General features: G+C 43.8%; 1 protein-coding gene across 9 annotated transcripts in view; it reads right to left on the bottom strand.

The window, feature by feature from the left end:
* Positions 1-24,198, bottom strand: part of Ehbp1 (EH domain binding protein 1) — a 264,215-nt gene extending 240,017 nt beyond the window's left edge. For 7 of the 9 annotated variants that reach the window (XM_041668952.1, XM_041668954.1, XM_041668958.1 and 4 more), the window contains exons 1-2: positions 23,983-24,197; positions 22,737-23,163 (exon numbers count right to left, since the gene is read on the bottom strand). In XM_041668952.1, the coding sequence (XP_041524886.1) occupies positions 22,737-22,840 (104 nt within the window). In that variant the 5' untranslated portion in view covers positions 22,841-23,163; positions 23,983-24,197. Of the gene's footprint in view, positions 1-22,736; positions 23,164-23,982 lie in introns of all 9 variants that reach the window. The other 2 variants (XM_041668953.1, XM_041668960.1) reach the window with 1 other exon arrangement.
* Positions 24,199-26,181: the final 1,983 nt, after the last annotated feature.

Below are 26,181 nucleotides of genomic sequence, written 5' to 3'. Positions count from 1 at the left end.
TTCTCTACTTTTGATTGGGTGTCATGAGCATTTAAATTATCTTTCTTTTTAACTTTGATACACAATAGACTGCTTGTATATCCATACAGTCTCTAAGTATTTATTCTGTGTGTGTTCCTAGTCAATCCCTTCATTTTACTTCCATGTGAGTATGTCAAACAGAGAATAAGTTTTATGATAATGCCAATACTACAACTTGGAAAAAACTTTAACTGATATCAACTTACAGCCTCTACACACAGGCACACACTGTGCATATGCACACATACATGACCACACACATACAAAAAGTAGGGAACCTAGGTGCTGTGGAATAATCCTTCTGTACACTGTGAATATGTGTTATTCTCATTGGTTAATAAAAAGCTGACAGGCTGGTAGCTGGGCAGGAAGTTAGGTGGGAAAGCAAAACAGAATGATAGGAAGAAAGATGACGGAGACAGGAAAGATATCAGCCAGCCTCTAAGAAAGCAGGATGTATAGAAATGAGGTAACAAGTCATGAGTCACCTAGCAATACATAGATTAATAGAAATGGGTTAATTTAAATGTAAGAGTTACTTAGTAACAAGCCTGAGCTACTGGCAGAAGAGTTACATGTATAAGTAATATTAAGCCTTTGAGTGATCATTTGGGACCAGGCTGTCAGGACAGGAAAACTCCGCCTACACCTGGGTGTACAAGCCTGTCTCCACGCTGCTTCTTAGAAACCATAAGATGAAGGGCTTCTCCCACCATGGTTCTGTCTTTGTGCTCTTCCTTACCCAAGGTTAAAGGAACAAATCCAACCAACTGTAACATGAGGGGGCCTGCTTGTTGGGGTTTCTGTCCCGCCTAGTACCCCACAGTTGGCAAGACCCAAAGAAAATCACACAGAGATCTCTATAAGTTATAAAGCTGATTGGCCTATTAGGTCAGGCTACTTATTAGCTCTTCTAGCTTATATTAACCCATTATTCTGATCTATGTTAGCCATGTGGCTCAGTACCTTTTTCAGTGGGCAGGTCACATCCTGTTTCCTCAGTGATCTGCACAGGACTGGGAGGAATCAACTTCCTCCTTCCCAGAATTCTGTTCTCATTGCATCATTCTATTTCCTGTCTGGTTTTCCCGCCTATACTCCCTGCCTGGCCAATCAGCATTTATTTAAAACATGGTTGATAGAATACAGACAATTCTCCCTCACCAGCCAACCTTGCACTGAAACTGAAGCCGTGCACATCTTTCCTCATTTAGAAGGAAAAATAAAGTGAGGGAGATATAGAAACTTTCTCCAACAAAATCTAAAAGTTTTTTTTTTGATGGAACCACTAACTTTCAAGGAATGTTAAAGGAAGTTCTTCAGAGAAAGTGAAATAGCACACATGAGAAAATAAAATTTACAAAAGAAAAGGGGTGAAAGAAAAATAGAAATTTTTACTTTCATTCTTAATTGGTTTAAAAAGTGAACTTACTGAAAACAACAATGTATTTGGCTACATTTGCTTTTATGAACCTTATAGACTATATATTTATATATGTAGGTATATACATGTATATAAGCTTGTACATGTGTATGACTGCAATGGCAAAATAGCAGAGAAGAATTTACATTACTTTATCCTCAAGTTCTCACTATCATGTGTTATTCGAAAGTGATCTTGGATTAACTGTAACCATCGGCTGCAAACTCTAGAGCAACTACTCAAACAATGGAAAAAGGAAGAATAACTTATAAGGTAAAGGGAGGAAACACTCAGTAAAGGAAAAAGAAGGTCCAGAGCGATGGCTCTGTGACGAGGAGCACCAGCTGCTCTTCCAGAGAATCTGGGTTTGATTCCCAGCACATACATGGCTGCTAGCAACTGCCCGTAACTCCAATTCCAGGGGACCCAGTGTGTTCTTCCGGGCTCCTTGGGCGCTGCACACAGGTGGTGCACAGACACACCTGTGGGCAAAACACTCACACACATGTAGCACACACACATGTAGCACACACACATGTAGCGTGCTGGAGTGGGGGAAGTCAGAAAAGAATGATAGAAAAATTCAGGAAAATACATTTGACAAAATCTGATACCTACGTGTGGACAGAGACTGCTAGTTCTACCCAGACCCAAATAATCTGACAGAAACTATATTGATTACAGCACTGTTTGACCGATGACTCAGGCATATTTCTAGTTATCTCTTAAATATTAAATTAACCCATTTCTATTAATCTGTGTATCACCACGAGGTTGTGGCTTACAGGAAAGGTTCTGGCGTCCTTCTCCTTCGGCAGCTACATGGCATCTCTCTGACTGCCTTCTTTCTCCCAACATTCAGCTGAATGTTTCACCTAGCTCTATTCTGCCCTGCTATAGGCCAAAGCAATTTCTTTATTAACCAATGGTAATAAAACATATTCAGAGCATATCGAGGGAAATCCCACATCACCTACTCATGATTTAACAAAACAAAAAACCCTCACAGCTAACTAAGTAAGTTTATTTGATTAAAACTAATATAACACACACACACACACACACACAGAGCTAGCATCATACTCAATAAAATCAAGAATAAGGCAAGAAAAGGCAGGCAGGTAGATCTCTGTAGGTTCGAGGCCAGCCTGGTCTACAGATCAAGTTCCAGGCAGTCAGGGCTACACAGAGAAACTCTGTATTGAAAAAACAAAAAACAAACAAATAAAACAAGGAGTAAGCTTTGGCCAGACAGTGGTGGTGCGCACCTTTGATCCTAGCACTCAGGAGGCAGAGGCAGGTGGATCTCTAAGTTTGAGGTCAGCCTGGTCTACAGAGTGAGTTCCAGGACAGCCAGGGCTACACAGAGGAACCCGGAGGTTGAAGGATGGGGAGAGGGAGAAGAAGGAGACAAGGTCCCCTCCTGCTACTACTTTCCTACACTGCAGGAAGTACTGTAGAACACAGGACAATGGACATAAGGACATGACAGTGGGAATCACCAGAATGCAACAGTTAGCAAGCTCAGTGGTATCTCAGGAGCTCTTTAGCCCCCACTACACCCACGCACAATGCTAGCAATGGGTGATTTTCCTCCAGTCTCGGTAATACATTAAATGCAGGGCTCCTTTCTTGTTAAGAGAATGCCAAAATTACCTCCCAAGCATTTCATCAACAAGCTACCATTTCTACAGTTGACACTTATTTCATCAAATAATCTCCTACCCTTCTGCTAGGCTGAAAACTACACTTTGAAGTTTGAACTCAGAATAAAACAACATATTCATGTCTAATAACTGCTTTGTGTGCCAATCAAATATGGCCTAATGTATCCATGCCATTAGATACAATAGGGAACACCGTAGGAAATGGGAAAACATAACAGAATTCTTTCTCCTTTATTCCTACAAGTTAACAGTTGAAGCCCTTGTGATTTCTTTTAGGAAATGCTGAGCTAGGAGACTTAAAAGCCTTTCCCCTCACCCAGTGAAATGCACGAGCATTTGCTTGTTACTCCCCACAGGGGGCACGTGACAAACCAGGAAAATCATGTTCTGAAAAGTTTACAGTCAAAGGAAAGAAAATATACACAAAGACTCAACTATAGGACTGCAGATTCCACTGTGCTAATGTTAGCCCTCCCCAGCAATCAGTTACTAGCCCACACTTTTCTGTTCCTCCTTTCTAGCCTTCTCAGAATTGTTTTATTAAAAGAAAAAGGAAAGTTAGTTATACTATAGAAGAAGACACAGAAATTTAAAAACCAAGATTATTTTATGCAGAATGGAAAATAATTATAACCTCTGGGACCCAGGAATTCCTGGCACCTGTGTCACAAAGAAGTACCATTCCTAATGTATTTAATAGTCCTAAAAAGTCAGTGTTTCAGAAAGCATTTTTGTATGTTTAAATAATCCATGTCTTGCCAAAAAGACACATTCTTCTTTAAGATCATGTCAAAACTCCCACAGTCTAAAATACAATAAAGTTTCTGTGCAAAATCAGAATTTCAGGGTACTGTGCCACATAATTTTGCCTCAAAGTTTTAAAAATAAAACAATTAGGACTAAAATGAAAATTTTAAAGCTCTTTAGTGAAAGAGGAGCAGGACAGGACCTCTAACAGAGAAACATGCCGACGCTGGGACTCAGTAAAGCCGCCTCAAAACTGAAGCCATCTCTCCATGGCAATTCCCTTCTACAAAAATAATTGATTTCTTTCCTTCTTAAACAATGCCACAAATTATTTTTTAAAAATTCAGGAAGAATCACGAATAGAAATGAACGTCAAACCATAGCCCACTCTTTGTACCGTAACAACAATTCAAAGTGCCCATGTGGCACTGAGTGAGTCCGTCACGATAACACACAGAAACAAGTGAAGAGTGACTGTCAGCAATAACTACTGTGCCTGGCCACCCTGGACTGGCTCCTGGAGCGGACAAAGGCCATCGATCGAAACACTGGCAAGTCTGAACAAAGTGTGGAGGTTAGCTGACGGTAAGATCCCATGCTAACGTACAGTTGCATACATATGGGCAAAGGAAACGGGATGAAGGAGGCATGCAGATACTCTACAGCAGCTTTTAACTTCTGAAAAGTTCAAGTCTGAATAAAGCACACAACCATGACCAAGTGGAATGTGTTCAATGTCCGTGAGGGAGGTACTACATTCAACAAGCTGTTACTGAGGAGCCTGGCATAGTAGCTCACACATAGAAACTCAGCATTCAGCAGGCTGAGAGAAAAACTGCCTAAGTTGGAAGCCAGACTGGACATTATAGTGATTCCAGGCCAGCCTGGGATATAACATAAAACCCCGTCTCAAAAAACAAGCAAAACAATCCATTTCTATAACATATAAGGCCACAAAACTAAAAAAGAAAAGTAGTAATTGTAGTAGTAATTGTGTTATTACCTACAGAAAAAGTGTTTGACAAAATCCAACATCAGTCCAAGATCACAACTCTCAGGCAACCAGGGATAAAGGGAAACTTTCTCAACTTAACAAAGAATGCCTACCAAAACCTACACCTTAAAGAAATGAGGAAGAACACCTTGTAAAAGTAGTTCTTACTTGGGGAAACACATTAAATTTCACTAATTTACAAACTTACCTATGCTTCAAATTAAAGAGAAAGCACAGATTTTGAGACTAGAATCAGAAAACTAGAGTAAAAGATGAATTAGAAGTAAGATATGAGCCAGGTGGTGGTAGCGCACACCTTTAATCCCAGCACTCGGGAGGCAGAGGCAGGTGAAGCCCTGTGAGTTCGAGGCCAGCCTGGTCTACAAGAGCTAGTTCCAGGACAGCTAGGGCTGTTACACAGAAAGCCTGTCTTGAAAAACCAAAAAAGAAAGGAAGGAAGGGAGGGAGGGGGGGAGGGAGGGGAGGGAGGGAGGGAGACGTATATATCATTTCAAATAACCATTCCACAAAAGTGCAAATAATGACTTCCCATGCAGAACCCTGGCAGACAACACTTTACCCAAGTTATAGAAATGATCATCAGCAATCTATGTTCAATCATGTGACTTCTGACATGCATACATCATTCTCATACTCTTAACAAGAACTTAAACCCTGAATCTAGGCATAAAGAAATAACATATAAACCCAAACAAGGACTAAAGAACTCTAAGAGACTAAATAAAACAAACCAACAACAACAACAACAACAAAGTGACAATACACGACCCTATAAAAAATAAATAAATAAAACTTTCTTTTCTAAACAGAATTACTGGAATAATTGAGAAATCAGAATTAGGTCCATACGTTAATTAAGACCACTATTATAAATATTAATTCCCAAATTGTTGCTGGCCAACTTTACTGATGAATTTTAACGAGAGGCATGGGATATTTAAACTAGGTGCATACCTCCAAAATTCCATTAGTTCTGTGGTGATTTTAACATATGTTCACACGGTTTTTATACTTCCAATAAATGGAACAGAATTCCCCTCGAGCACACATGACTATTGTATGGGAAGGGCAGGTTAGCAGTACAGCAGAGAAGCCCTGTAAACTAGGGACAGAAGCCAGCGTCTAGAAGCCTGACCGCAGATGAGAGCAGAAGGACAGACTGGAGCCTACTGCAGAGGCCCCAAACCATCTGCTTTTCAGGGGCAATTTCTTCACAGACACCCCAGCCCCCACGGCAAAAGGAACGCCTAACCAGTCTGCCTATTTTGCAGTCAGGACCAAACAACCTAGGAAGGATATAGGTCCTAACAACTTAGATGGGCAACGGGCAGTTTCTCAAACCCAGTCGTCATACTGCCATGGCTTCCTTCGTGCACTGTCTACACACACTTTCATGACACCTGCCTTGTTTTCACATGTAGTTACCAAAACCCCAGCTTTGCAAGGAGTGTGGGGATCCAGCCTTATAGTCGAACTTATGGATCAGCAAGAGGGCTCAGCCAGTAAAGACGTTTGCCAAAGCCTAACAACCCCAGTTTCATCCCAAAACATACACGACAGAAGGAGAGAACCGAGTTCCACAAGTTCTCTGCTGCCTGTAAGTGCAGTGTGGCACACTTGTGCCATGGACGTTCACACACATTCAAGTGTGCCACGCTTTTAAGTATGTCTTTGATACTCCCTCTGAGTTCGGGCAATCCCCCGGGGGCTGACACCACAGGGAAAAAGTGAACATAAAGTATACTTGCAAGGAGAGAAAAAAGAAGAGGAGAGAGCAGGGCCAGCGATAGGTCCAGCTGCACCTGCGAGCACAGCAACAACGCTATACCTTGACAAGTACACAACTTAAATGAAATGAAACCCACCCTTATCAATCTCTCTCCATCTCTGCTTAGATGGAAAATCACTAAAATCAGTCTTTAAATCAATGAACCTGATCAAATAAATATATTCACTCTGACGGGTATACACGCGGCAAAGCTAAAGCAGGATGAATCTCACACTTTCTAATAAATAAAAATCACCAATTGGCCAAATCATAGCAGGAAAATTCTAAGCCTTAATTTGTACACATTTCTGGAGTATCAACAGGTGTGCTGTCCAGAATCTCGCAAAGGTTTCCTTGAGCAAAGAACTGGAGAAAGAACAAAATTCAGGAGCTGTAAAAGCTGACTTCATGCTCGTGGGCAATTTGGAAACCTGAAAAATACCGAATTACAGCGGTGTCCCTGATATAAGGGATGGGGAACTCGCTCTGTCTGAACAGCTCCAGTGACTCAGACCAGGGCGCTGCTCCACTGGTGAAAAAAAGAGTTCAGTCACACCAGCAGTGTGCAGCCCCGCACGGGCATGAGTGGAGTGAGTGACCAAAATGTGGGCTAACGAAACTGAGGAACTAAAGTTGTAATTTTACTTAATTTAAATTTAGATTAAAAATAGCCACCTATGATTATTTATTCCTCTGCTGGCTTATACAGAACTATATTCTTCTAGATTTTCCAAGCTGCACCTTTGGTTTAAACTGGATGACAGAAAACTCAGTCCTTCAGCCATATTATCTTAAAGGAATTTCATTTAAAACCGACAGACACATAACCAATTTAACAGCAATTCTCAGTTCCACTCAGGTCTCACTATATAACCCAGGCCTCAGCCAACTGAATGCTAAGTTTATAGGCCTATGCCACCACACCCAGCTTTATGGTTTTTTCCCCCTTGGGGGGGGGGGGTTCACAATACAAACCCTCTTTAGCTTAAGTTTTAAGAAAAGGATTACTACATAAGCCCATGTGTACTTTTGTCTGCAAACCTGCTAAATCTCGGGTCCAGTGGGTTTCTCTCCAGGGCCTAGCAATACCAGTTCTCCTACTCCTGAGACCTCCATTCTGCTCCATCTAGAGTTCTAAGTTAGTAACACGGCTACTTTAAATTCTTAAGCTGACCAACTTGAAATATGCAGGGAGGGACCGTTACAATATCTGTGAATCAAGGCCATTTTTATACTGTTTTAAACTTAGAAGTGTTGTTAAAATGCCAGGATTAATTAAAATGGTAAAGTTTCCGAAAAGACAAACTTACCAAGGAAAATCTTCTATCTCCCAGCCCAACTCCCTGAAAGCATCACACTAAGAGTATGAAGCACAGTGACGTCACACTAACCAAGAGCATGAAGCACAGTGACGTCACACTAACCAAGAGCATGAAGCACAGTGACGTCACACTAACCAAGAGCATGAAGCACAGTGACGTCACACTAACCAAGAGCATGAAGCACAGTGGGATCACACTAACTAAGAGCATGAAGCACAGCACCATCACACTAACTAAGAGCATAAAACACAGTGGGGTCACACTAACTAAGAGCATGAAACACAGTGGGGTCACACTAACTAAGAGCATGAAACACAGTTGGGTCACACTAACTAAGAGCATGAAGCACAGTGGGATCACACTGACTAAGAGCATGAAACACAGTGGGGTCACACTAACTAAGAGCATGAAGCACAGTGGGATCACACTAACTAATAGCATGAAGCACAGTGGGATCACACTAACTAATAGCATGAAGCACAGTGGGGTCACACTAACTAAGAGCATGAAGCACAGTGGGATCACATTAAGAGCATGAAGCACAGTGGGGTCACACTAACTAAGAGCATGAAACACAGTGGGGTCACACTAACTAAGAGCATGGAACACAGTGGGATCACACTAACTAAGAGCATGAAGCACAGCACCATCACACTAACTAAGAGCATAAAACACAGTGGGGTCACACTAACTAAGAGCATAAAACACAGTGGGGTCACACTAACTAAGAGCATGAAACACAGTGGGATCACACTAACTAAGAGCATGAAGCACAGTGGGATCACACTAACTAAGAGCTTGAAGCACAGTGGGATCACACTAAGAGCATGAAGCACAGTGGGATCACACTAACTAAGAGCATGAAGCACAGTGGGATCACACTAATAGCATGAAGCACAGTGGGATCACACTAATAGCATGAAGCACAGTGGGGTCACACTAACTAAGAGCATGAAGCACAGTGGGGTCACACTAACTAAGAGCATGAAGCACAGTGGGGTCACACTAACTAAGAGCATGAAGCACAGTGGTATTCTGCTGGAATTTCACTACCTGCCCTTCACACTCAACCCGACTCCTTTTCAGACATTATGCAAAACTCCTGATGCAGGGTATCAACACCCTATTGAGCACTGAGTTCACGATGCTCCTGCCATTTTTCCCTCAGTACACTGGACTATTTACAAATCAGACAGAGACTGTTTCAGTGACTCTTCTGTTGAAATTTCCTACAAAGTTAGAACACATTTGATGCCGCAATAGTACATTTTTAGAAATGTCAAAGTTTAAGTTTTCTGGGCATTTTAACTGCAAAACTAATATAAGATCAAGCTAAACCCTAAGAGTGGAACTTCACAGAATCTCTTAATATTTCATCCCATAAGCTCTTTAAAACAAACTTTTAAAAAATAAGCAAACCAAGATTTAGTGGAAATAAGAAACTTACTACAAAACAGATAGAATTTACTCCCTGGCTTCTTTTTTATTCATGACAGAAAGAAAACATTTCAAAAACACTACCATAGGGGTGGAGAGAAGGCTCAGTAGTTAAGAACAAGTATTGTTCTTGCAGAGGACCTGAGTTCAATTCTCAGCACCACACCAGGTAGCTAGCTCACAACTGCTTGTAACTCTAGCTCCAAGGGTAGCCTCTGACCTCAGGCACATGAACATATACAGACACACACAATAACACATAAATAAATAATAAAATTTTTAAAAACCGACTACTGTAAAGACCTAGATCTTAGGCTGGCATAAGGCTCAACAGTAGAGCATTTGATGTTTAAGGCCCTGGAGAAAGAGGGACAGAGAGAAGAGAGGAAAGAAAGGATCCCAAGTGTGTCACTGATACAAGACACACACAATGATGATAAATTATATCCATGTACTAAGCACTAATGATTGAATTGAAACCATTACTAAAGAAAAAGCTATAAAACTATATAAACTGGCTTTGCTCCAGCAACAAAAACAAGTACTTCCTGTTCCCAAACACATATCACCAGAACACCACATCTCGGTCAGCACTCGAGGCTCTCTGGTTTACTACATGCTCTAAGTCTTCAGCACCAATTCATTTTTTTCACAACACTCCTAATGTTTAGGTTCCATTTCCAGTCTTTTTGCTTTCTCTAGCCTGACCACGGGTAAGGACAGAAAAGGCAACGGGTAACTTCCTGGACAAGCACCAAGTCAGCTGCAATCCTGACCCCTCGGTGTTATTTCCCTGGCCTCCCGAACAGCTCTGACCTAGAACATGGATGGCACCCACTGGAAATCAGGCACTGGGAGGTCGCTTGTTCACGTTCACACTGCCAGGAAATCATACACTCTGTACATACACAGACCTGAATCCTCCCCCAAAGTTGTTCCAAAGTCTTTCTATAGGGCCACAGTATGGTGCCTTGAGTGCCCTTTATGCAGTTACTCTATGATAGAGAGCAGAAATCAATGAACTTTTTGCTTTTCTTTTCTATAGCTACTTTGTGTTTTGATGTTTAGTTTGGGTGTTTTTTTATTTGTTTGTTTGTTTGTTTTTGTTCTGTTTAAAGAGGGTTTCACTCTGTAGCCCAGGCTGACCTAAAACTCTCTTTGTCATCTAGACTGGCCTCAAATTCCTCCTGCCTCAGACTCCCCAGAGAAACTTTTTCTTAAAGGGCCAAATAGTAAAAACTTTAACCTTTGCAGCTATCCAATCTAGGTGGTAGTGACTCTCATTATAATATAAAAGGAACCACAGACAAAATGTGTAAGAATTTACAGGGCTGTACTTTAACAGCGAGATGCAGCTTGACTCAGGCAGGTCAAAGTTTGTCAACTCTTATCTATTCTAGAGGTATATGTAGTCACGGGCAGAGTTAAACACTTAGATAAACACAGCTATGACCAATTATGGCATTAAAAGGTTCCATTATGTGTCTTAAACAACCAATCACAACTGAATTTTGTGACGCTATACTTCACAGTGGATAAGCATTTAAATCTGAATAAAGCGTTACATATATCAATCCAGTTTTTAAGTTACTCCAAAGATTACTATCATAGAATCAGAAACAAGTTAGCATGCTGAGAATCAGTGAGTAAATAACTCATTGGTAGAAGTACCCGCAACAAGCCTGGATACCTGTGTCTGTTCCCCAGATCACAGTGGAAAGAGAACCGACTCCCAAAGTTGTCCTCCGATACACACACACACACACATTTTTAAATTAAAAATTTTAGTACTGCTAAAAATGTACATCTTTCAGGGCAGTTGAGATGTGTCAGTGATTAGAAGCACAAAGCAAGCCGGGTGGCCAGAGCTCAATCCCTAGACCCCAAACTGGAAACAGAACTGAGGCCTAAAAGGTTTCCTCTGCCTTCACATGCACGCCGCCTCCCCCACACACAAGGGAGGAGAGGGTAGAATAATAGTTGGATTTTTTTTCAAGAAATAAGGTACATGATTCACATAATTTACGACACAAAAAACAATAAAACCTCATCTGTCTAGAGGCAAGCTCAGAATATAGAAAGAAATTGTCCTTAAATTATAAAGAAGAGCAACAAACACATGCTTACATTTAAGACCCAAATTAATTACACATACATCAAGGATGTGTGCTCATGTTTGTTTGGGTTTTTTTTTTTTTTCTGAGCGGTGTTCCTGGTGTTCCTTCGGAGCCTGACCTTGTAACACCCAGGCTGGCCTTGAACTCACAGAGACCCACCCACCTCTGCCTCCTCAGTGCTGGGATTAAAGGTGTACACCAAGGGGACGGGCACCTGGGCCTTACAGAGGTGTCCATCACACCCTCTAAAAGCATCCCACTGATTTCACCCTTCTATCTTTGACCTGACTCACTCCATTATCTCCGCCCCAGCAGTTCTTCAGCATCCTTAAACTCTGTAAGTCATAACCCTCCCCTTTTCACCCATTATCTCACCTTTCATGCCCTGACTTTTCTCTTTCCCCAGCCTTCCTCTATTGGTGCAGAGCTATAGCTCTCAATTCTCTGTTGGTGCAGAGCTATAGCTCCCAATTCTCTGTTGGTGCAGAGCTACAGCTCTCAATTCTCTATTGGTGCAGAGCTATAGCTCTCAATTCTCTGTTGCTCTTCCCTAGGCTATCCATTCCTGACAAACACTAGCCAAAGCCAACGCTCAAACTAGCTGGATTGAAACATGCAGTCCTGGTGTTTGCGTCCTCTACATCCTAAACCGAGTTTAAAGGCCCTAATGCCAGCAGCCCTACCTCCCTGTCAATTCACTCTCATTGGGACAGTTTCACACCATTTCCCGCCTAGAACCTTCCCAGCTGTCTGTAGCTTTGAATTCTGCCCTAAGAAAAGAGCAGCAGCAGAGAGACTCCCACCTCCCTCCCTGAGCCCAGCAGTGCCCCCATTAGCACACTGGGAAATTGGCAGGTAAAGGTAAACATTGAACTCTCCCCTTTGTCTCTGCTTTGCAGCAGAGGCTCTCCACCAGCCTCACGGGAACACGGGTGCATCCTCCCCTGAGGCCAACGTTGTGAAGCTTTCACCCCACAGTCCTCTGAGGTCAGTTTCCAACGCCATCAGCTCTGGCCAACTTGTCAACCCCAAAGCTGTTCTGCTCACCCGTGAGTGAACCAATACTTCTTTCTTAATTTGTTTTTTTCTGTTTGTGCTCTAGGAAAACACACTTTCCTAATCCCCCGCTACTCCACTGCTACCTGTTTCAGTCTCTGCAAATAACAGTGTCTCAAGCCCCAGACCTCAACTCTCTTCTCAATCTGGATGAAAGCCATAGGAAATTTCCCACAGTCCCACAGTTGTATTACCTGCATAGAACCCCATCCTCTTCCCTCCCATGGGTGAGACCCTCACCAATTAACTGACTGATTAAGATCTTCGTCTGGACATCTCAAGAAACTTTAAACAACAACAAAACAAACCTCCTGGTTTCTCCCTCACACCAAGTCTTTCCTCCTGTGTCCAGCCCTCTATAGTCGCTGCTCACCCGCCACTGACGTCACAGCCCACCAGCATGTTCTAGCCCCTGTATTTTCCACATGTTTTTTCCAAGCTGCACTAGCACATCATTTGTCAAAGTCACTGCACTCTGCACTTACACAAGCGTATTTCACTGTGTGTAAAAAAGTAAGTTATGCCTCAATCGAGTATGATGATAGTGGTGGGTTTGGGCATGTGTTTACACAATCAGCCATTTCTCCATTGAGCCGCCAAAATCAATAAAAGAATACAGGCCTTTACCATTGCTCCTGGTTACCTCCTAGACATTTGCAGGCAAGGTCCTATTGCTAAAGATACCACATACCTGAGTCATGAGACATGGCGAAATCAGGCTGGTACTGGCATGGCTACTTTCATAGCACTGGCGGGCTCTATGCATGACATACTGAGATGTAAAGTATTCAGCAGTCTTGCCCCCATTGTGGACTGTAAGCTACAATAATGAATGGCCTGGCAAGACAGGTCCACTTGCACAAAAATGACTCAAATGTTATGGGGAAAGCACTCACTTTCTGATTGCACTCAAAAGTCCACGCCACAAAACAGAACTCAAGCCTGGTTCCACTAACTGGGACTAAAACCTGTGGCCGACGACTAGGTAAGAGGCCCTGAGGAGCCTAACATTGTGGCTCTGTCCTGGTTTGCTTTCTGTTGCTGGGATGAAACACTGACCAAAAGTAACTCGACAAAGATGGAATTTACTTGGCTTACAGGCTATAGCCCATCATTGAGGGAAGGAACTCCAGGCAAGAATCTGAACATAGGAACTAAAGCAGAAACCATGCTGCTTACTGTCTTGCTTCCAGCCTCACATTTGGCTACTCTTCTTATACAGCCCAGGTCCACCAGCCTAAGACTGTGATTGCCCACAGTGGGCTGGGCCTTCCTGTATCAATTAACAATCAAGAAAAAAAGGCCTACAACAAATTAGCAATCAAGAAAAGGCCCCCACCACATGTCCACAGGCCAATCTGATGGAGACAATAGTTTAACTGAGTTTACCTCCTCCCAAGATTAGCCACCACATTCTGCTAAATTAGCGTAGCATTAAACTGACCCCTAAATTACTTTCATGCTCATAGATCAGTGCCTTTCTCAATCCTCAAAAGAAAGCTTCTTTTTGCAGAAGATGATGATTAATACAAAGACTCACAACTAGTCAAAATGCAGAGAATGAGAGATTGTGGAGTGTTCAGCTCTAAATGGGACATCTACACCACATACACACACACACACACACACACACACACACACACACGGCTCAGGGATCCTCACAGAAAAGGTAGAAGACCTATAGAACAAGATGGCACTGGACATAATAGAGCTTCTATACACACAAATTCAAAGTAGCTGTGGCTTCCTGCATAAGACCTGCACAAGACCACGCCAGTCAAAATCCCAGGGGAAGAGTTCACAAAGTCCTATCTATACCTAAAGCACGACTGGCAACTGATGGCTACTGGGAGAGAAAGCGTTTTCTTCGGGAATTCAGCCCCTGAGAAGCTCCAATAGCTGGTCCTACATCCGTGCATACAGAGGCAACACTACATGTACTCAGTAAGAACATATAAAAAAAGAATATATGGAGTTGGGAGAGAAAAGTAGTAGGTAGGGGAGGAATTGGAAGAGGAGAGAATGGATGATTTGATCAAAATCATGTGAAATGTTCAAACAATTAAAAAAATTAGAAAAAAGGGAGAGGCAAGAAATGCCAAAGAGGCAGGAAGATAACAGGTTTGTGGCCATCCTAGAACATAAACAGACCACACACACACACACACACACACACACACACGAGTGCACGCAAGAGGGGTAAGGGAGAAAGATGAGGAGCAATGTGGGAGAGAGGTGGGGAAGAGGAGAGCATGCGCCCTTGAGCCATTTCTCACCACATTATACCAGACGGCCTATTGTGGCTTCAAGCTGGCATTCCAGCTTCTAATTTTACTGATGGCAGAGTGTATTCTGCAAAGCATTCAAGACAGTATTTTGGAAATGTAAAGCAGATTAAATCTCCCTGCTCAAATCCTTCCAATGGCTTCTCACCACACTTAAAACCCCAAAGCCTCAACAAGGCTCTCATCCCTATCCCTTTATCACAGTTCACAGTTGTCCAGACACACCTTTCCCGATGCTCCAAACTATACCGCGTCTCCAATTAGTTTGTTCTTCTTTTCGAAACTTAGCTCAAAAGTTCTTTACATCAAGGCTCGTGTAAAACTGCATCTTCTATTAGACAATACAGAAACGCTTAAGTCACCAAAGAAGATGGCCTGAAATGGAGACTCCTTGATATAATTTGGGTTTTATAAATTAAAGGTAATACTTAAAATGTGTTTAGCCTTCTATGCCAATGAGAAAACTAAACTGTTATCAGAGCAGCATCAAACCTAAACAGTGAGAAGAACTAGTTTTTATTTTCCAAGTCCTAGTAAGAAGAATTGTAAATGTGTGTGAAGCAATGGAGCAATGAGAGTTGCTTTCAAGGAAATACATAATATCTTTTCATACTTCTTCACTTTTGAATCGTGTAATCTTATTACATACTTAAAATGGATATTACAGGGCAGAGAGACAAGTCAGTTGGTAAAGTGACTGTCATCAAGCATGTGGACCTGAGTTCAGACCTCAAACCCCACATAAAAAAACCCAATGTAGCCGGGCGGTGGTGGCGCACGCCTTTAATCCCAGCACTCGGGAGGCAGAGGCAGGCGGATTTCTGTGAGTTCGAGACCAGCCTGGTCTACAGAGCTAGTTCCAGGACAGGCTCCAAAGCCACAGCGAAACCCTGTCTCGAAAAACCAAAAAAAAAAAAAAAAAAAAAAAAAACCCAATGTGGAAGGTACAATTGTAATCCCAGCTCTGGGGAGGCAGGCACAGTTGGGTCCCTAGGGCTCACTGGCCAGCCGGTCTAGCAAAATCCACAACTTCCAGGCAAAGTGAGAGACCTGTCTCAAAACCAGCAACAAAAACACAGTGGATAACACCTGAACAATAATCATAATCGAGGTTGACCTCAGGCCTTTACATACCCATACACAAACACACACACACCACAAAGAAACACACATTTTAGATGACGGAGAGATGGCTCAGTAACATGCCTACTGTGTTGACCTGAGTTTCGATCCTTAAAACTCTCATAAAAAAGTGAGGTTTGGGGGCACATCTGTAACGCTAGCACTGGGGCAGGTGTGTGTGGGGACACATCTGTAACTCTAGCTCTGGGGCAGGTGTGGGGACACATCTGTAACGCTAGCCCTAGGTCAACAGATCACACCAGGAAGTAAGAGGAAAATGACAGCCAAGTCACTTCTTTCAAACTCATTTCCAATGGCCAGCCTTGTCAAGAGGTTGATCACCTAAAACAAGACTGACAACTGAATGGCCTGGAGCCACGATAAGAGGGCAAACCCCCCACCATCTCCGAATTCACTGTTGCGTGTTTATGTGGCAGTCAAGCTGTGCCAAGGAGTACCTCAGGGATACTGTTCTCTGATACACAGAAGTCACTCTGGTTCTAGTTCCTGACCCAAGTCCGAGCACCACTACACTCTCAGAGTCAGGTACTGGATCCTGTTGAACCCAGCTGCTCTCAATTCAGAGCAGAGGCCACTAAAGAGAAAGAAACTTGAGAGAAGAGAACTCCCAGAACTTTGCTCTCCAGAATCCAGTCTCTGGCCAAGGGTAAGGGCCTGCATCTGCTTGTGGACAGATGGACTCTTCACACTCATCCTGTTTATCAGGCACATAGCCCAAGGCAGGACCAGGGAACACAGCACATGCTCCTCTACCCCTATCACAGAAACACCACATCCTCCTCTGGAAAGCACACCCTAGGGGCCCTTTACCCTCTTCCATCAGCACATCCTACCTACCACCTTCATTCTAGTGACTTACAAATACTTGCAGGATACAGTTTCTTTTTCGTGTACTTTATTTACCTTAGAGTCAAGAATGGTCCTGAAAATACTGACCTGAAATTTCTGCTCCTTAAGTTGTCAGTATATACCATGGATTTTGTTAAAAGGTGCACTGTAACTTGGTAGGTCTAGTTCCTGGGTACTACAAAAGCCTGGGTCTCGGGAAATTTTTCAAGTAGCAAATTTCTAAGCGGCAATGGCACCTATGTGCACAGATCTCCACCCCACAAAGCAGTCCTAAAGGAACGTTTATTCTTCCTTTAATTTCCACACCTTTCTTCTTGTCCTCTCCACATCTATATAACTCATCCTTCCTGTCACTTGTGCTTTTTAAATTTATTTACTTATTTATTTTACATCCTGACTGAAGTTTCCCCTATCTTCTTCTCTCCCAGTCCCTCTACCGCCCCATCCCTCAAGTCACCCCTCCTCCTTCCTCTGTTTCTGTTTAGGAAACGGCAAGTCTTCCATGAGTATCCACAAAACATGGCATATCAAGTTGCAGTTAAACTAAGCAACTCCTCACCTATTAGGGTGAGCAAGGTGACCCAGTATGAGGAGTGGGGTCCCAAAAGCCTGTAAAAGAGTTGGAGACAGCCCTTGTTCCCACTGTTAGGAGTTCCACAAGAGGACCAAGCACACACTGTAACACACACAGAGTGTTGAACTCAGTCCCATGCTGGCTCCCTCAGTCTCTGTGAGCCCATGAGCCCAGGTTAGTTGATTCTGTGAGTTTTCTTGATGCCACTTGTAATTATTTGATCAGCATCTCTAAATTTCCCTCCTCTACTTTTTTCTTTCATATCTCCAAAGTAATACTCAAAATCATAGAAGCAGGTCTGGGATGCAGCTGAGGGGTAGAGAGCACTTGTTTACCATGCACAAGGCCCAGAGTTTAATCCCCAGCACTGCAAAACAAAATGAATAAATAATAAATAAAACGCAAATGCGTCTAATAAAAATGTTCTCGCTGTGTGTTCAAGTCTATTTTTATACGCTTTAAACAGATTTTAAATTCAGTACACACATAAAATAATTTGAGTTCTGGCAAGTATTTAAATAATGAAAGAAATGAAAAAGAAAAAGACTACAGGATACAAGTTTAGAAATTGGGCCTGATTTGTACTTTTACAAGGACTCTAAGAAAAGGAAGGCAAAAGAAATGTTAACTAAAAATGATTACAATCAATTCTTATTTAATGAAAAGACCTTAAAGTTTTACTTAAGGATTCACTTACAAATAAAATTCCTATATAGCAAATAGATATTTTTTATATAAAATTCCTATATAGCAAATATTCCATGGGCACAATTGCCTTGTTAAGTTTAAACTATATTTTTACTAAAGATTTGTTTATTTTTACTTTATGTGTATGAATGCCTGCCTACATTTCTGATCACCACCTGTGTATCTGGTGCCTATGAAGGTCAGAAGGTGATGGATCCCCTAGAGCTGGAGTTACAGCTGGATGTGAGCCTCCATGTGGGTGCTGGGAACCAAGCCAGCATCCTCTGCAGCAAGAGCAGCAAGTGCTCTTAGCCACTGAGCCGTCTCCCAGACACTAAACTGAAGTTTTAATTGAAAGCAAGAAAGAGTTCACAGTATGGTACTGCACATCTGAAAATTACAGAGCATTCAAATGCTTCCAGCTGAAGTCCATATCTAAACACAGACTGATTTGACAGCTAGACCACAACGAACCATAATCAAGCTACTCACTAATATAGCTGGATTTTTCACTAGAGACTTAAGATGTGTTAATGATGGCTTAAATGTTGCTCAAGGGTAAAACATAAAAGATGCTACTACAGATTATGAGGAAGGAAGTTTTTCAGTAGGGGTTAATTTTTAAAGCAAGGGTCTCACTCTCTAGAACAAGATGGCCACAACTTTAGGGTGACCCTCCTGCTCCAGCTTCCCTGGTGACCGGATTACAGGTGTAAGCCACCATGCCCCACAAGAAGCTGATTTTGTTTGGTTGGTTGCTTTGGTTTTTTGAAACAGGGTGTCAGGTAGCTCCATACTGACCTCCAGTTGGCTCTGCAATAGAGGCTGCCCTGAACTCCCTATCTTCCTGCCTCAACCTTTCAAGTCCTAAGATTCCAGGTGTATACCACCAAACCCAGAAAGAAACTCAATGACATGAATATCCTATGCAGTTAAGAGATGAGATTCGTGGGACCCTCAAACAACCCAGGCTATTGTTTGCTCTCCACAGACAGAAGGCAAGGCCCGACTGCTGCAAACACCTACACAGCTCCCTGGATGGAGAAGGGGAGCTGGCGCCTACCTAGAGTCTTCGCCCTAACAGCCAGAATTCTTGGCACGGGAAGGTATTTTGCATGCTAACAGAAGAAAATGTAAACACCAACCCAGGAACAAGCCTTTGATCTCCAATGGGTGTCCTGCCTACAAGATACTCTAGTGCAATGGTGGCACAGGGCTTGTTGCAGTAACCAGCCACTATCTGATTTAAGGCCCACTCCGAGAGATGGAACCCACACCTAACACTGCTTGGGTGCCAAGACCCTGAGACTAAACAGACGGGGACCTAGGGGACAACCAAACCCTACAGTCTACTAAAGGAGCACAGCAATAAAATGACTCCTAACAGAACTGCTACACTCAGGTCAGTGCCTTGCTCAGCCAGAAAAGCAGTCAGGAACAGCAAGATAGTGCACAGAGAATGAGACCAACGGGGACATTCAACCCTGAAGATGTCTCCATCCAGTCCCTCCCCTCAGGCCTCAGGCAACTCAGCTGAAGAGGAAGCAAAGTGTAAAAGCCAGAGGGGATGGAAACCAGGACACCAAGGAAACAAGGCCTTCAAAACACAGCTGGACCTCAGTTCAGTTAAACTCAGAGACTGAGGCAGTATGCACAGGGCCTGCAGATGTCTGCAACAGAGTTCTAGAGCTGCAAGGATGAATATCCAAAGCCCCCATCCCTAACCTAGAAGCTATCTCCAATACATAACCACTTGCAAATGAAAATTTTTTTTTTTTCTCCAAAAGAGCCTTGCTGGGGAAACAAACTGCTCTTAAGGGTAGGCTTTAAGCCCAACAGTAGATGGGCAACAGAAAATAACAGCATCTTCGGAGGTTCCTTGTCTCATAATGTCATATCAGATATCAGGGCTTTTATTTTTTTGTTTAGTTCTTATTTTTACTTTTATTTATTTTTATCATTTTTTTTACTCTTCAGGTTTTGCATATATGTTATGGCTTCCAATTTTGTGTTTTTATGGGATTCCTGAATGTGTGGAAAGAGTGTCTCTGCATGTCTTTCTGCATCTGTATCTGTTCCTTGTGCCCTTTCTTGGGCTCTTCCTTATATATGTTTTGTCCTATGCCTATTTTTTGTTCGGCTTTGTTTTAGCTTATATTTTATTATTAACCCTTAGATGGCTGTTTTCTAAGGAGAACTAGACAGGATGTGAGTCCAGATGGGAGGAGGGATAGGGAGGAACTGGAAGGAGGGAGGGGAAACCATAATCAGAACATACGGTAGAGGGGGAAGCGATTTACAATTAAAAAAAAGAAAGAAATGAAATTGAAGTCAAGTATGGGGGCTCACACCATAATCCTAGAACTAACAGGCAGGGGCTGAGGAATCTCTGTGAGTTTGAAGTCAGCCTGGTCTTACAGTGGTCAAATTAGATTCAAAGTAGATGTTCCCAGGATACTACCAAGTTAAGAATCAGATCCAAGGACCGCCTTCCTCATGAGTAGGGTCCTCGCCTTTGCAGGCAGAAGCCTGGTGCCAACCAAACTTTCCCTTCTCCCTTGCACCATTCTTCCCTGTTGCACAAGTGGGGTGGCCCCCAAGTCTCTTCCAGTCAACTCTCTCTGCGCCCTCTGCCACTAGCTAGTCCCACCCCTTTCTTCACCTGACCCTCCTGCAACAGCCACCCTTGACATGGCTGCCTCAGTCACACCCCCCCTTTCGTCTAGGATCCTTATTCCACACCACGGTCCTGGTCACTGTCCAATTACACACCTAAACGTTTCTCCATCACTGACGCTCTAGAGCCCAAGCTGTTTATATCAATGCATGGCTTTCTATGAGTTGAGACCTTACAGGCTTTCAAATGACCTATCACACTGTAACCCCCTCAGAGTTGGGATTTATACCCCAAACTGGCCTCAAATTCCATATCCTCCTGCCTCAGCCTACACCATAAAGAAAGGTGTGAACCAGACACCCAGCCCTCCTGGTACACTTAAAGTCTCATAATATCAAGCCTTACTACTTGAATTTCTAGCATGTATCCTGGTTGTCTAAACGTAGAGAATTTCTAAAGTTCGTCTCTGGCTTGCTGTGCAATTACTATGCATCTCTGAGATTCAGCCTGCGGGGGGAGGGGAGGTCTTAGTTATTGAAGCACTTGCGCACAAGCATGAGACCTTGAATTCGCTCCCCAGCACCCATATAAAAAGTCAGGCTCAGTGGCATATTGTTTGTGACCCTGGTGATGGGGAGGTTGAGACAGACGATCCCTAAGGCTTACTGGCTGGCCAGACTACCCTAATAAAAATTTAAAAAATAAATTAATTAATTAACTGAAAAATAATAAAACTCAGCTTACACCTCAGGAAAGCCACAAGACATCACCCCTTACCCTTATTAGCATTACTGTTTTCTACTCTGTGAACTCTAGAGATAACACTGACATTTAATAGGCATTTTCTATGTCCCTGCCACTGTTCTAATCATTTTACAGAATTAAATGATTTAATCTTCTATAAAGTGACACCATCACTAGTGTGTACATGGGAATTGAATTACAGAAGTAACGCCCCTAGCCTATCCAACTGCATAAAACAGACGAAAAGCCCTAAAACATATTTACACTATTGTACCTATCACAGCAAATTCTTTACTCCGCCCTGTAAGCTCCCTGAGGACAGGGGACCAACAGCACCTGGCACAAACTACCTAGACACCGCATGTGTTTCCTGAGCTGATTTTAAATGTTGCTCCTAACAAACTTGAGACCAGACCAAGGCTTCCAGGAGGAAGCAAGCTGTTTTCTTCAGCAAAGAAAGGAGTGCTCGGAAGAAAGCTTATTACCAACGGGAGATCACAGTCCTGGATGAGATGGACTTATTTTGTGGTAATAGTGCTTAATAGCTATAATAAATCAAAACTCAAAGGACCATTTGCTTAAGATTAACTTTTTCTCCCTCGCTAAGAATTCTTCTTCCTTATCATTCACAGCAGTAAAAGAAAGCTCTAAATTTACTTTGCTCAAATGGAAAGAGGCAAATCATAGACCACTGCTACTAATTGCTTCCTTAAATCCTGCCAAGAAATGTATCCCATTAGGCAATTAGAAGAAAATACAGTTGCCTGACTAAGCATTTCACAAAAGAATTTTTAAGGTTGTGTAGACTGGCATTCCATTATTCAACCAGTGAAAAAAATCCTCTAAATACAAATGAAAAAAAATAACAAAATAAAACCACCAGTCTATAGAATATAAACTTCTATATTAAGATCTATGTTACATCAAAACATATGTATAGCCATTTTTCATTTAAAGTTACAAAAATAAAGTTATTCTTACACTGATGATAAATGAGCCTAAGACTCAAACTACGGTACTCAGGTGTGTTCTCAGGTGTGGTCCTCTGAGATACTGTGAAACAGAGTAATTAAAATCCACAGGGATAGTACCAGCAGCAACAGCACACATACACACACACTACTTGTTGAGAGTCATCTGCTCCCTGCCCAGCTTCTAAACACTGTGTATTGCTGAAAGGTAAATCTGCTACCAGGGAGCCAAAGTTCAAGGCACTGGGTGTTGGGGCAAGCCGACTTCAATCCCTACCCCCAGCACATCTTACCATTTCTTTGTACACTCAACCATCAGCTCCTGGTAGGAGGCCACAAACTGGAACTTGGAGGCATGTTTTCCCACTCGCTGCAGTCTCTTCCAAACTGAAGCCATGGTGATAGGTCAATAGACTGGAACAATCTTGGATTAGCGACACAGCGGCCTTAATAAAGCAGAGGGTCCAAAGCCCAAGAGCTTTGCATCTATGTCTGTACTTTCAAAAACAAAAAACAAAACAAAACAAAAAAAAAAAAAAACCTCTAAAACTTGAAATGATGCTTGGAGTCCATTAAGTCTTCTCCCTGTTTCGCAGGGTAAATCCTGTTTTCGATGAATGGCCCAGTCAAGAACAGTTGCTATGCATGACCCGATGACAGAGAGGAGGTTCCCTCAGGAAGACATCACCAGTCCACCTATATGATGCGTATTCTGGAGAACTGTGAAGCAAAACACAGACAAAAAGAGAAAGAACATGAGGACAGCAGCATAAGAAGTGTTAGATAAGACGGCAACAACCTCTGCTATCTGCATGTTTCTCAAACAATGAAACAAAACATCGGCCTCAACAGCCAGTGACATCAAGGATGCCAGATACCGAGAAGAAATGACAAATCGCACCGAGGACAGGCAATACACAAGGTTGTCAGCACTGACCACCGAGAGACGCCAGCCCAGCTGGGCCCAGACTTCCCTACCTAGCATCACAGAAGGGAGAACAGGGCGGGAAAGTCAGGGATGCTGAGCAATGTCCACCACCAGTCAGAGGGAGGAGTGGAGTATTTTTAAATAAACTTTATTTTTCAGCCGACAATTATTAGGCTCGAGTCTGAGAATATGTGCTTAGAACACACTGGGGTGCAGGGAGAAATGCTGGTTCAGGAGGAGAGGGAAATGGATGGAGAACTAGGAGTGGAGGGAAATCTCTCGGCAGAGGGAGGGCAAGGTCCCAGTTCCAGGCCACTTTGCTTCCCCTTCACCTTGGCTGCCAGGAGGAGGGGAATGGAAACTCCTGCCTGGGCTTGAAGCTATGACCAGCCGGGCCAGCGGACAGTGCGGGGTGCGGTGCCTCCCTCCCCCATCAGGAGCAGCCGGCCCAAGCCTCCTCTCCTCACGCACCGACTGCAGACCCCTGCCTCTCTCCGCAGAGACAGGCGTTGCCAGCCGCGGTCCCTGTCACCCAAACGCTGCCGTTAGACCCCCCAGCCCGGCCCTGAGCCCCGGCCCCTCCGCTCGCCCACTCCAAGCCCTCCTCACACCTCTAATCCCGCTGTCCCCTCCTCAGAGCCGCTCCTCCGTCGCCGCCGCAGCAGCCGCTGCCACCGAGTCCTCCATCCCCGCTGGAGCCGCGTGGAACAGCGAAGCCCGGCGCGGCGCTCGCGGGAGCCGGGGTCTGCAGCCTCCCGGGCGGACGACGCCCGCCCCCTCCCGGTGCAGCGCCCCCTCCCCGGCGCAGCGCCCTGCGACCGTGCCCAGTCCCCCGCCCCCCCGAGCCAGCCCTGCCTCAGCCGCGGCTCAGCGCCCAGAGCCCCCTCCCCCGCCTTCCTCGGCCGCCACCACCATCATTACCTCCCCCGCCGCACCTCTCACACTAACCCTACCCACGGCGGCTCAACCTCTGTCCGCACCGCCGCCATTGGCTGAAGCTGAGAGGGCCCCGCCTCCCAGAGGGGCGGGCCTTAGGGTGGGTGAGGCGCTTCATTGGCAGATCCTCGTGCCGGTCACACGGGCTCCACCCCTAGCCCGCGAGGTGTTTTTTTCCTGCGGTGGAACCCTCCGGGTCTACCCTCCTTTTCTTAAAAAAAAAAAAAAAAAAAAAAAAAATTGAAAATCACGAAGGACGATCCCGCCCATTCCCTTGAATGGTTGAGAGAGGGCAGCAGGAGGAGTAAGGAATGTTTATAGTGAACTGGAAAGCGATTGCGGAAGGTGGCTGTCCGTCAAAGGCGCCCGGGCTGCCAGGCGGGGTTTCTGGCTCCTGCTGTAGGCACGGAGCTTGGTCTGGTTCTGGCGGCTGCCAGGGACGCTGAAGTGCTGTGGTTTTTCTCCTGTTCTCTCCCATCCCCACCCAGGACCTGGATGCTCGTCTCCTGCGTCACTGGCAGCCAGCGATTAAGCCCACACAGCCTTTATTTCACTCGATTCGTTGCCAGCTTTTCCTTGACCTTGCAGGCCCCCGCCCCAGGTTCAAGGCGGTCCACTGTATAAATTTCACTAAGCTGAGCTGGACACAAAAATGTTTACAGTAGTTTCTTCTTGTTCTCGTCCTCAGCATTTCTTTGAATCTTGCATTCTCGTGTTCGTTTGCGGCCTCATTATCCTCCGGTATGCGCTGTGGGTGGATTTGGGAGTGGTTGCCAATGTAAAAAGGATGGTTAAAGGCAAGGGAGAGGAGTGCCAGAGTCCTATTGAGTAAAGTCTCTGGCAGCTCTGGGTGGCCTGGATCTCTATTGTAGCCCAGGGCTAGCCTTGAACTCTGACCCTTCTGCCTCTGCTGAGCCTCTCAGTGCTGGAATTAAAGGAGTGCACCAGCCCGAACAGATTTGTGCTTGGATTATTTAGATAGTGTCTGGCTATACATCCAGAGGTTAGCCTCGAACTCATGATCTTCCTGCTTCAACATTAAGGCTGCTGAGATGGCTGTGATTTTAAGTGTGCATCCCTGTGGTCACGGGTGTAAAGCACACACTTTTGAGGGTGTGAAAGCTATAGACACTTTCACAAGGGGCAGAAAATGCCCTATCTCGAAACACAAGGATTTGCCCTATCTCAAAACACAAGGATTTGCCCTATCTCAAAACACAAGGATTTGCCCTATCTCAAAACACAAGGATTTGCTTCCAGTCTTAGATGTTTCACAGACCTCTGGTGTAGGGAAAGAACTAAGAAATTTTAAAATTATAACTTTTGAGGACTAAACAGTAAAGTCAATTAAGAAACTGAGAAGGCGGCTAGGGATGTGGCTCAGTGGAAGAATGGTTGCCCAGGGGTATGAAAGAGAAGGGAAAAGAGGGGAGACAGGAGAGGGCAGGGGAAAAAATTGGAAGAAAGGAGGGAAAGAGGAAGGGATGGGGAGAGGAGAAAGAACAGCGGAACAGAGGAGGAATGGTCAAAAAAAGCAAAACACTCAACAAGGAATGAGCGAATTGGAAAGGAGATGAAAGCAAACATGAAAATGGGCAAGATGTTAATTGTTTTCAGGCTCAATCTTAATCTCGTTAAAGTTGGGGGCAAATTTTTAAAAGTAACTTGGAAGTTATCGGGGTTCTGGGAAGAATTCTTTGAAGGAGGGAGAGATGGATGATGTAAGAACATCTGTATGAATGAGGATTAAGGGAAGACTCAGTGTGCGTTCAGGAGAGATGGGAAGACATGAGCCTTGAACCCGGTATCTAATTCTATTTCCGCTCTCAGGAAGAGAAAGTGATCTAATAATACCGGAAAATGTACATTTTATA

The sequence above is a fragment of the Microtus oregoni genome, unplaced genomic scaffold (genome assembly GCF_018167655.1).
Source record: "Microtus oregoni isolate MIOR12 unplaced genomic scaffold, Mior012 000019F_ref0000042, whole genome shotgun sequence".
Classification (NCBI taxonomy): Eukaryota; Metazoa; Chordata; class Mammalia; order Rodentia; family Cricetidae; genus Microtus; species Microtus oregoni.
The sequence above is the reverse complement of the archived record's forward strand: the minus strand, read 5'-3'. Positions and strand labels throughout refer to the sequence as shown.